Genomic DNA, 12,308 nt, shown 5'->3' on the forward strand with positions numbered 1-12,308 from the left:
GTCCTGCACACACTGTGTCACCGCACTCTGCACTGCACATGGAGGCGCCACGGATGACTCTACCACTGGAGACTACGACATAACCTCCACAGCAGCACAGAGGATTACAGCCATGTCCATCCGCTCAGAGGCAGGACCCCGACAGATCAAACCAATGAGTAAAAAATATTAGACTTTATTTTTTATGTGGAAATTGATCCAATATCCTATGTCTGCAAATGGGAAAAGTAAGTGAACCTTTGATTTCAGCATCTGATGTGACCCCTTGTGCATTTTAACGTTTCCGGTCATTGGGACTCGGCCATTCTAGAACTCTTTGGTACAAAGAATGTGTAAAGTAGAGAGAATGGTTCTCCTTTAGGCCAAAAAGCTGTATTTTGGTTTCACCTGTCCACCAAACATTGTTCCCCAATCTTCTGGATAGGTAGCAGGTTCATAGTTTTTTTTATCAGTCCTGCTGATGGTGAACTCATGAACATTAACCTCAGCTAATCTGAGAGGCCTTTAGTTGCTGAGCAGTTACCTTGGGTTCCTTTGTGACCTCTCAGACTATTACACAGCTTGTTCTTGGAGTGTTTCTTGTTTCTTCACTGCTTATGAAGAAAGTAAAAATGGCCTTGAATTTCCTCTATTTGTGCACAATATGTCTGGCTGCGGATTGGTGAAGACTTAGGAAATGGATTTGTAACATTTGCAAATTGAATGAGCAACAATAACTCTTCTCAGAGATCTCTGTTGTTAATGATCTGATACACTTCCAGAATTGTGATGATCACTTTGATAGCGCCCTGCTCTAACCTGATCGTCATCCCATTGACTGAAAACCCGCTCTCATAGTATCTGTTATTTGTGAGGGGTCACATACTTTTGCCTCTCACAGGCACGTGATATTGGATGCTCTTTGATACTTCTATAATATTTTAGACCGGACATTAGCGCCGGGGGGTCGTTGCAGAGTGGGGGGTCTGGCAAGCCCCTCTGCCATGGGTGGGTTGTTGCAGAGCGGGGGGTCTTGTGTGCCCCTCTGTCCTGGGTGAGTTGTTGTGATGCAGGGGGGTCTGGCGCACCCCTCTGCCCCGGGTGGTTTGTTGTGGTGCAGAGAGCTCCGGTATGTCCCTCTGCCTCAGGTGGGTTGTTGCGGTGCGGGGGGGTCTGGCACGTCCCTCTACCCCGGATGGGTTGTTGCGGATCAGGAGGGTCCAGCGCCCCCCTTTGCCCTGGGTGGGTTGTTGTGGTGTCGGGGGGTCCGGCACTCCCCTCTGCCCCGGGTGGGTTGTTGCAGTGTCGGGGTCTGGCGCGCCTCTCTACCCCAGGTGGGTCTGGCACGCTTCTCTGCCCCGGGTGGGTTGTTGCGGTGTGGGTGGGTCCGGCGCGCCCCTCTGCCCCAGGTGGGTCCGGCGCGCCCCTCTGCACCGGGTGGGTTTTTGCGGTTCAGGGGGGTCCGGCGCGCCCCTTTGCCCCAGGTGGGTTGTTGTGGTGCGGGTTCCGGTGCAACCCTCTGCCCTGAGTGGGTTGTTGTGGTGTGGGGGGTCTGGCACGCCCCTCTGCCCCGGGTGGGTTGTTGCGGTGTGGGTGGGTCCGGCGCGCCCCTCTGCCCCAGGTGGGTCCGGCGCGCCCCTCTGCACCGGGTGGGTTTTTGCGGTTCAGGGGGTCCGGCGTGCCCCTTTGCCCCAGGTGGGTTGTTGTGGTGCGGGTTCCGGTGCAACCCTCTGCCCTGAGTGGGTTGTTGTGGTGTGGGGGGTCTGGCACGCCTCTCTGCCCCGGGTGGGTTGTTGCGGTGTGGGTGGGTCCGGCGCGCCCCTCTGCCCCAGGTGGGTCCGGCGCGCCCCTCTGCACCGGGTGGGTTTTTGCGGTTCAGGGGGGTCCGGCGCGCCCCTTTGCCCCAGGTGGGTTGTTGTGGTGCGGGTTCCGGTGCAACCCTCTGCCCCGGGTGGGTTGTTGCCGTACAGGGGGGTCCAGCGCGCCCCTTTGCCCCGGGTGGGTTGTTGTGGTGTGGAGGGTCTGGCACGCCCCTCTACCCTGGGTGGGTTGTTGCGGTGCAGGGGGGTCTGGCACGCCCCTCTGCCCCGGGTGGGTTGTTGCGGTGTCGGGGGGTCCGGCGCGCCCCTCTGCCCCGGGTGGGTTATTGCGGTGTCGGGGGGTCCGGCGTGCCCCTCTGCCCCGGGTGGGTTGTTGCAGTGTCGGGGGGTCAGGCGCGCCCCTCTGCCCCGGGTGGGTTGTTGCGGTGTCGGGGGGTCCGGCGCGCCCCTCTGCCCCGGGTGGGTTGTTGCGGTGCAGGGGGGTCCGGCGCGCCCCTCTGCCCCGGGTGGGTTGTTGCGGTGTCGGGGGGTCCGGCGCACCCCTCTGCCCCGGGTGGGTTATTGCGGTGTCGGGGGGTCCGGCGCGCCCCTCTGCCCCGGGTGGGTTATTGCGGTGTCGGGGGGTCCGGTGCGCCCCTCTGCCCCGGGTGGGTTATTGCGGTGTCGGGGGGTCCGGTGCGCCCCTCTGCCCCGGGTGGGTTATTGCGGTGTCGGGGGGTCCGGCGCGCCCCTCTGCCCTGGCTGGGTTGTTGCGGTGCAGGGGGGTCCGGCGCGCCCCTCTGCCCCGGGTGGGTTATTGCGGTGTCGGGGGGTCCGGCGCGCCCCTCTGCCCCGGGTGGGTTGTTGCGGTGCAGGGCGGTTGAGCAGGAGCTGCGGCTCGGATCTCTCGTTCTCGTCTGATGTGCAGCAGTAATTAATTCCCCCGTCTCCGCTCCCCGCCTCTGATCACAGAATATTCCTTTATTCTCCCACACACAGAATCTTAGTCATTTGTGAAAGAAATTATTTATCCTCATAGAAATCTGCAGACGGGATTGACAGGCGGCGTCTAATCCCCGGGAGACGGCGCTGGATTATCTGCGGGATGAGGCTCCCTTGTTAATAGGAGCGATGGACGCAGGAGAGGTTCCCTTTACAGTGTGGATAAGTAACCCATGGGGGAAGGGAAGTACCAGCCCCCCCCACCCCCTCCATCATCCTGCACCAGCTGTAATCTGCTGCATAAAGGGTTATCATCCCGCACCCAAGCTCCAGAGTGTGGGACCCGCTCCGTGTATTATGTATGAGGCGCACACTGATGTGCTAGATATGGCGGCATTAATGGAAACACCGAGGATGGCAGTGACCGCAGCTCCGCCAACAGTGCAATCTATGGAGGAATTCACACCGTCCACAAAGTATCACACAGGGGAGGATTAGATACACAGCTCAGCAGACAGTATCACACAGGAGAGGATTAGATACACGGCTCAGCAGACAGTATCACACAGGAGAGGATTAGATACACAGCTCAGCAGACAGTATCACACAGGAGAGGATTAGATACATGGCTCAGCAGACAGTATCACACGGGAGAGGATTAGATACACAGCTCAGCAGACAGTATCACACAGGATAGGATTAGATACACAGCTCAGCACACAGTATCACACAGGATAGGATTAGATACACGGCTCAGCAGCCAGTATCACACAGGAGAGGATTAAATACACAGCTCAGCAGACAGTATCACACAGGATAGGATTAGATACACAGCTCAGCACACAGTATCACACAGGATAGGATTAGATACACGGCTCAGCAGCCAGTATCACACAGGATAGGATTAGATACACAGCTCAGCAGACAGTATCACACAGGATAGGATTAGATACACAGCTCAGCAGACAGTATCACACAGGATAGGATTAGATACACGGCTCAGCAGCCAGTATCACACAGGATAGGATTAGATACACAGCTCAGCAGACAGTATCACACAGGATAGGATTAGATACACAGCTCAGCAGCCAGTATCACACAGGATAGGATTAGATACATAGCTCAGCAGACAGTATCACACAGGATAGGATTAGATACACAGCTCAGCAGACAGTATCACACAGGATAGGATTAGATACACGGCTCAGCAGCCAGTATCACACAGGAGAGGATTAGATACACGGCTCAGCAGCCAGTATCACACAGAATAGGATTAGACACACAGCTCAGCAGACAGTATCACACAGGATAGGATTAGATGCACAGCTCAGCAGACAGTATCACACAGGAGAGGATTAGATACACAGCTCAGCAGACAGTATCACACAGGAGAGGATTAAATACACAGCTCAGCAGACAGTATCACACAGGAGAGGATTAGATACACAGCTCAGCAGACAGTATCACACAGGATAGGATTAGATACACGGCTCAGCAGACAGTATCACACAGGAGAGGATTAGATACACAGCTCAGCAGACAGTATCACACAGGATAGGATTAGATACACAGCTCAGCAGACAGTATCACACAGGAGAGGATTAGATACACAGCTCAGAAGACAGTATCACACAGGATAGGATTAGGTACACAGCAGCTAGTGACCCCGGAGAGGGTGAGTTTGCTATGGAGCTGAGCCTCGTACTGTCTGTCGGGCTCTTCTGCTTGTAGTTCTCCAGTGTGGCCGGCAGGGGCGCTGGTCCTCTGTCTGGTGTCTGGCCGTGCAGCTCCGCATTGTGGCCGGCAGGGGCGCCCGGTCCGCACTGAGCTGTCAGATCGCAGAGAACAGAGCAATGAGCGGACCGCGCGGCCGGAGCTGTGACCCGCCGGCTGCAGCAGCGCCCTGATCCCGGCACCGGCTGCAGTGAGTACCCCCTGCCGGCTACGTCCGGGCCTTCTCCATGTTGGGGGGGGGATCAGTGCACTCTGGGGGTTGGGGACCCCTCCAGCGTGATATTTCTCAGTGCTGATAACCATACCTTAGTTTGCTGTGCAGTGCGGTGAAGGGGGCATGCTGGGAGTTGTAGTTCTGGTACAGGGGCTGGGGTCCCACATTGTGGTAATGTTCCCCCCATCCCTATAACATCCGAGGCTTCTGTGCTCAGCGGTCACTTCTGTAACTCTCTATAGAGTTTGTGCCGCTGCCTCCATTGCTGTCAGTGGACACATTACTGCTATATCTGGAGGCGATGGCCGGGTATACAGACAGGACAAGGGGGGAGTTCTGCTCTGGAGCTGTGTTAGGTGGCAGGAGTTCTGCTCTGGAGCTGTGTTAGGTGGCAGGAGTTCTGCTCTGGAGCTGTGTTAGGTGGCAGGAGTTCTGCTCTGGAGCTGTGTTAGGTGGCAGGAGTTCTGCTCTGGAGCTGTGTTAGGTGGCAGGAGTTCTGCTCTGGAGCTGTGTTAGGTGGCAGGAGTTCTGCTCTGGAGCTGTGTTAGGTGGCAGGAGTTCTGCTCTGGAGCTGTGTTAGGTGGCAGGAGTTCTGCTCTGGATGTGTATTATAAGGTGGCAGGAGTTCTGCTCTGGATGTGTATTATAAGGTGGCAGGAGTTCTGCTCTGGATGTGTATTATAAGGTGGCAGGAGTTCCGCTCTGGAGCTGTGTTATAAGGTGGCAGGAGTTCTCCCCTGGAGCTGTGTTATAAGGTGGCAGGAGTTCTGCTCTGGAGCTCTGTTATAAGTTAGCAGGAGGTCTCCTCTGGAGGCAGGGCCGGATTATAGGCGGGGCAGGCGGGGCTTCAGCCCCGGGGCCCCCACCAAAAGAGCTTCCAAGGGGGCCCCCACCACCAGGGCCATACTTGCCACCCGTCAGCAATTTTTTTTTTCTTTTCTTCACACCCGCTCCCCCTCCGTTAAGACAGTCTAAATCAGCTGTGTTTTCGGGGGGGGGGGCACCTACATTTATTTGTATCTGCGTCTCTAAGACGCAAAAACAAGCTGCGGGCACAGGACGCTGATTGACCTCGGAAGTACCATCGTTTGTACTTCCGGGGTCAGAGGTGTGCCTGCTCCCTGCTCTGCTGCGGCGTCCAATGCTGCGGACGTCACAGCAGGACGCCGCGGACGTCACAGCAGGACGCCGCCGCGGAGAAGACCCACGCGCGCGGCCGGCTGGCCGGCCGCGGAGGAGAGGACCCACGCGGGCGGCCGGCTGGCTGGCCGGCCGCGGAGGAGAGGACCCACGCGGGCGGCCGGCTGGCTGGCCGGCCGCGGAGGAGAGGACCCACGCGGGCGGCCGGCTGGCTGGCCGGCCGCGGAGGAGAGGACCCACGCGCACGGCCGGCCACGGAGGAGAGGACCCACGCGCGCGGCCGGCCGCGGAGAAGACCCACGCCGCGGCCAGGAGAGGAGACTAACCGGAGCAGGAGAATGGCCGCGGCACCGGAACAGCAGCAGGACGATGGCGGCCTATACCGGAGCAGCAGGAGGATGGCATCAGAGCAGGTAGGGACAGAGCTGAAGAAAGATGTGTGGTGTGATGCAGAGCTGTGTGGTGTGATGCAGAGCTGTGTGTGTGAAGCAGAGCTGTGTGTGTGAGTGTGTGTGTGAAAGAGAGCTGTGTGTGTGTGAAGCAGAGCTGTGTGTGAAGCAGAGCTGAAGAAATGTGTGGTGTGAAGCAGAGCTGTGTGTGTGTCTGTGTGTGAAGCAGAGCTGTGTGAGAGTGTGTGTGAAAGAGAGCTGTGTGTGAAGCAGAGCTGAAGAAATGTGTGGTGTGAAGCAGAGCTGTGTGTGTGTCTGTGTGTGAAGCAGAGCTGTGTGTGTGTGTGTGTGAAAGAGAGCTGTGTGTGTGAAGCAGAGCTGTGTGTGAAGCAGAGCTGAAGAAATATGTGTGGTGTGAAGCAGAGCTGTGTGTGTGTCTGTGTGTGAAGCAGAGCTGTGTGTGAGTGTGTGAAAGAGAGCTGTGTGTGTGAAGCAGAGCTGTGTGTGAAGCAGAGCTGAAGAAATATGTGTGGTGTGAAGCAGAGCTGTGTGTGTGTGTCTGTGTGTGAAAGAGAGCTGTGTGTGTGTGAAGCAGAGCTGAAGAAATGTGTGGTGTGAAGCAGAGCTGTGTGTGTGTCTGTGTGTGAAGCAGAGCTGTGTGTGTGTCTGTGTGTGAAGCAGAGCTGTGTGTGTGTGAGAGAAGCAGAGCTGAAGAAAGATGTGTGGTGTGAAGCAGAGCTGTGTGTGTGTGAGAGAAGCAGAGCTGAAGAAAGATGTGTGGTGTGAAGCAGAGCTGTGTGTGTGTGTGTGTGAAGCAGAGCTGAAGAAAGATGTGTGGTGTGAAGCAGAGCTGTGTGTGTGTGTGTGTGTGTGTGAAGCAGAGCTGAAGAAAGATGTGTGGTGTGAAGCAGAGCTGTGTGTGTGTGTGAAGCAGAGCTGAAGAAAGATGTGTGGTGTGAAGCAGAGCTGTGTGTGTGTGTGAAGCAGAGCTGAAGAAAGATGTGTGGTGTGAAGCAGAGCTGTGTGTGAAGCAGAGCTGAAGAAAGATGTGTGGTGTGAAGCAGAGCTATGTGTGAAGCAGAGCTGAAGAAAGATTTGTGGTGTGAAGCAGAGCTGTGTGTGTGTGTGAAGCAGAGCTGTGTGTGTGTGTGAAGCAGAGCTGTGTGTGTGTGTGAAGCAGAGCTGAAGAAAGATGTGTGGTGTGAAGCAGAGCTGTGTGTGAAGCAGAGCTGAAGAAAGATTTGTGGTGTGAAGCAGAGCTGTGTGTGTGTGTGTGAAGCAGAGCTGTGTGTGTGTGAAGCAGAGCTGAAGAAAGATGTGTGGTGTGAAGCAGAGATGTGTGTGTGAAGCAGAGCTGTGTGTTTGAAGCAGAGCTGTGTGTGTGTGTATATATGAATCAGAGCAGTCTATGCGGCACCCCAGAACTATATGGGTCCCCCAGAGTGCTAAGCCACCCATCCCAGTAATGTGTTTGCCACCAGAGCGGTTTGCCACTCCAGTAACGTCTATGCCCCCCCCAGTAATGTCTATGCCCCCTGCCCCTCCTGTAATGTATTTATTGTAGGCCCCAGCCCCTCCTGTGATGTATATACATCAGTGCTGTGTCAGTGTGCATGGTGTGCAGTCATGTCTGTTATTGATGGCCATCATGCAACACAGCCATATGTCCTGGAGGAGCTGGAAACAAGCGGGAGAGGTGAGTGAGGCTGCTTGTGACTTCTCCATATTAACACCTGTAATGCGTCTGTGTCTGCATGTATGTCAGTGTATATGACTGTGCATATATTTGTCTGTTTAAATGTATTTTTGTGAATTTGTCTTCAAATATGTATATGTACGTATGCCTGTATGTGTATGTGTGTGTCTGTGTGTGGATGGGGCCCACTGAGACTCAACCGGGGACCACAAAAACCTGGAGCCGTCCCTGGCTGCCTTAACATTGGGATCAATTAAAAATATGTGAGTAAAGGCCGCTTTACACGCTGCGATATCGGTCCCGATATCGCTAGCGTGCGTACCCGCCCCCATCTGTTGCGCGACACGGGCAAATCGCTGCCCGTGCCGCACAACATCGCCCAGAGCCGTCACACATACTTACCTGTCCGGCGACGTCGCTGTGACCGGCGAACCGCCTCCTTTCTAAGGGGGCGGTCCATGCGGCGTCACAGCGACGTCACTGAGCAGCCGCCCAATAGAAGTGGAGGGGCGGAGATGAGCGGGATGTAACATCCCGCCCACCTCCTTCCTTCTGCATAGCGGCCGGGAGGCAGGTAAGGGGAGCTTCCTCGTTCCTGCGGTGTCACACGGAGCGATGTGTGCTGCCGCAGGAACGAGGAACAACTTCGTTACTACTGCAGCAACGATATTAGAGAATGGACCCCCATGTCGCCGATTAGCGATTTTGCACGTTATTGCAACGATGCAAAATCGCTTATCGGTGTCACACGAAACGGCATCGCTAATGCGGCCGAATGTGCGTCACGAATTCCGTGACCCCAACGACTCCGCATTAGCGATGTCGCAGCGTGTAAAGCCCCCTTTACTCTACTTTCTTTGTATAAGTGACGGCTGTGAGTTATCCTGGACTGTATCTGTATTGTAGTCCTGTAAATCTGAATATGGCAGATCAGGGTAAAGGTCCAGTCACACTAAGCAACTTACCAGCGATCCCAACAACGATGGGGATCGCTGGTAAGTTGCTAGGAGGTTGCTGGTGAGATGTCACACTGCGACGCTCCAGCGATCCCACCAGCAACCTGACCTGGCAGGGATCGCTGGAGCGTCGCTACACGAGTTGCTGGTGAGCTCACCAGCAACCAGTGACAAGCCCCCAGCGCCGCGTGGAAGATGCTGCGCTTGGTAACTAAGGTAAATATCGGGTAACCAACCCGATATTTACCTTGGTTACCAGCGCACGCAGCTACACGTGCAGAGAGCAGGAAGCAGCGCACACTGAGCGCTGGCTCCCTGCTCTCCTAGTTACAGCACACATCGGGTTAATTACCCGATGTGTGCTGCAGCTAAATGTGCACAGAGCAGGGAGCAGCGCACAATGCTTAGCGCTGGCTCCTTGCTCTCCTAGTTACAGCACACATCGGGTTAATTAACCCGATGTGTGCTGCAGCTACATGTGCACAGAGCAGGAGCCGGCACTGACAGTGAGAGCGGCGGAGGCTGGTAACAAAGGTAAATATCGGGTAACCAAGGAAAGGGCTTCTTGGTTACCCGATGTTTACTGTGGTTACCAGCCTCCGCAGAAGCCGGCTCCTGCTGCCTGCACATTTAGTTGTTGCTCTGTCGCTGTCACACACAGTGATGTGCACTTCACAGTGGGACAGCAACAACTAAAAAATGGCCCAGGACATTCAGCAACAACCAACAACCTCACAGCAGGGGCCAGGTTGTTGCTGGATGTCACACACAGCAACATCGCTAGCAACGTCACAAAAGTTGTTCGTTAGCAGCGATGTTGCTAGCGATGTTGCTTAGTGTGACGGGGCCTTAAGATACATGTTTATTGGATTTATATCTAAATGCTACAGTTCGTGCTCTACTGTTATGGCTAAAAATGTTAACGTTTATGGGGCCCCCACCAGATTTTCTGCCCAGGGGCCCCCACCAACCTTAATCCGGCCCTGTCTGGAGGTGTACTATAAGGTGGCAGGAGTTCTGCTCTGGAGGTGTACTATAAGGTGGCAGGAGTTCTGCTCTGGAGGTGTACTATAAGGTGGCAGGAGTTCTGCTCTGGAGGTGTACTATAAGGTGGCAGGAGTTCTCCTCTGGAGCTGTGTTATAAGGTGGCAGGAGTTCTGCTCTGGAGGTGTACTATAAGGTTGGCAGGAGTTCTGCTCTGGAGCTGTGTTATAAGGTGGCAGGAGTTCTGCTCTGGAGCTGTATTGTAAGGTGGCAGGAGTTCAGCTCTGGAGCTGTGTTATAAGGTGGCAGGAGTTCTACTCTGGAGCTGTATTGTAAGGTGGCAGGAGTTCTACTCTGGAGCTGTATTGTAAGGTGGCAGGAGTTCTGCTCTGGAGCTGTATTATAAGGTGGCAGTAGTACTGCTCTGGAGCTGTATTATTAGGTGGCAGGAGTTCTGCTCTGTAGGTGTATTATAAGGTGGCAGGAGTTCTGCTCTGTAGGTGTATTATAAGGTGGCAGGAGTTCTACTCTGGAGCTCTGTTATAAGGTGGCAGGAATTCTGCTCTGGAGCTCTGTTATAAGGTGGCAGGAGTTCTGCTCTGGAGCTGTGTTATAAGGTGGCAGGAGTTCTGCTCTGGAGCTCTGTTATAAGGTAGCAGGAGTTTTCCTTTGGAGCTGTGTTATAAGGTGGCAAGAGTTCTGCTCTGGAGGTGTACTATAAGGTTGGCAGGAGTTCTGCTCTGGAGCTGTGTTATAAGGTGGCAGGAGTTCTGCTCTGGAGCTGTATTGTAAGGTGGCAGGAGTTCAGCTCTGGAGCTCTGTTATAAGGTGGCAGGAGTTCTACTCTGGAGCTGTATTGTAAGGTGGCAGGAGTTCTACTCTGGAGCTGTATTGTAAGGTGGCAGGAGTTCTACTCTGGAGCTGTATTGTAAGGTGGCAGGAGTTCTGCTCTGGAGCTGTATTATAAGGTGGCAGGAGTACTGCTCTGGAGCTGTATTATTAGGTGGCAGGAGTTCTGCACTGGAGGTGTACTATAAGGTGGCAGTTCTGCTCTGGAGGTGTATTATAAGGTAGCAGGAGTTCTGCTCTGGAGGTGTATTATAAGGTAGCCGGAGTTCTGCTCTGGATCTGTATTATAAGGTGGCAGGAGTTCTGCTCTGGATGTGTATTATAAGGTAGCAGGAGTTCTGCTCTGTAGGTGTATTATAAGGTAGCAGGATTTCTGCTCTGGAGGTCTATTATAAGGTGCCAGGAGTTCAGCTCTGGATGTGAATTATAAGTTGGCAGGAGTTCTGCTCTGGATCTGTATTGTAAGGTGGCAGGATTTCTTCTCTAGATCTGTATTATAAGGTGGCAGGAGTTCGGCTCTGGAGCTGCATTATGAGGTGGCAGGAGTTCTGCTCTGGAGGTTTATAATAATGTAGCAGGAGTTCTGCTCCTGAGGTGTATAATAAGGTGGCAGGAGTTCTGCTCTGGAGGTGTATAATAAGGCGGCAGGAGATCTGCTCTGGAGCTGCATTATAAGGTGGCAGGAGTAATTCTATGGAGCTTTTTTATACATTGGCCGGAGTTCTGCTCTGGAGGTGTATTATACAGTGGCAGGAGTTCTGCTCTGGAGGTGTTTTATACAGTGGCAGGAGTTCAGCTCTGGAGGTGTATTACAGTAGCAGGAGTTGTGCTCTGGAGGTGTTCTGATGTCCACAGTCTGGTTTGTACAGATGTTGTGTACACATTGATCTGCTCTGGAGGTATATAATAAGGTGGCAGGAGTTCTGCTCTGGAGCTGCATTATAAGGTGGCAGGAGTTCTTCTCTGGAGCTTTTTTATACAGTGGCCGGAGTTCTGCTCTGGAGGTGTATTATACAGTGGCAGGAGTTCTGCTCTGGAGCTGTTTTATACAGTGGCAGGAGTTCTGCTCTGAAGCTGTTTTATACAGTGGCCGGAGTTCTGCTCTGAAGCTGTTTTATACAGTGGCCGGAGTTCTGCTCTGGAGCGGTTTTATACAGTGGCAGGAGTTCTGCTCTGGAGCTGTTTTATACAGTGGCAAGAGTTCTGCTCTGGAGGTGTTCTGATGTCCACAGTCTGGTTTGTACAGATGTTGTGTGCACATTGACCTGCTCTGAAGGTGTATAACAAGGTGGCAGGAGTTCTGCTCTTGAGGTGTATAATAAGGTGGCAGGAGTTCTGCTCTGGATCTGTAAAAGGTGACAGGAGTTCAGCTCTGGAGGTGTATTATAAGCTAGCAGGAGTTCTGCTCTGGATGTGTATCATAAGGTGGCAGGAGTTCTGCTCTGGAGGTGTATTATACAGTGGCAGGAGTTCTGCTCTGGAGGTGTATTATACAGTGGCAGGAGTTCTGCTCTGGAGGTGTATTATACAGTGGCAGGAGTTCTGCTCTGGAGGTGTATTATACAGTGGCAGGAGTTCTGCTCTGCAGGTGTTTTATACAGTGGCAGGAGTTCTGCTCTGGAGGTG

The 12,308-nt window shown here is 54.0% G+C and overlaps 1 protein-coding gene across 4 annotated transcripts in view; it reads left to right on the forward strand.

Annotated features, from left to right (window-relative positions):
• LOC142251540 (dual specificity testis-specific protein kinase 1-like) overlaps positions 1-12,308 on the forward strand; it is an 80,243-nt gene continuing 67,935 nt past the window's right edge. Inside the window, exon 1 of one of the 4 annotated variants that reach the window (XM_075324433.1) lies at positions 1-158. In XM_075324433.1, the coding sequence (XP_075180548.1) occupies positions 113-158 (46 nt within the window). In that variant the 5' untranslated portion in view covers positions 1-112. Of the gene's footprint in view, positions 228-4,535; positions 4,645-12,308 lie in introns of those variants that run through there. The other 3 variants (XM_075324434.1, XM_075324435.1, XM_075324432.1) reach the window with 3 other exon arrangements.

This window comes from Anomaloglossus baeobatrachus, chromosome 9 (genome assembly GCF_048569485.1).
Source record: "Anomaloglossus baeobatrachus isolate aAnoBae1 chromosome 9, aAnoBae1.hap1, whole genome shotgun sequence".
NCBI classification, from domain to species: Eukaryota; Metazoa; Chordata; class Amphibia; order Anura; family Aromobatidae; genus Anomaloglossus; species Anomaloglossus baeobatrachus.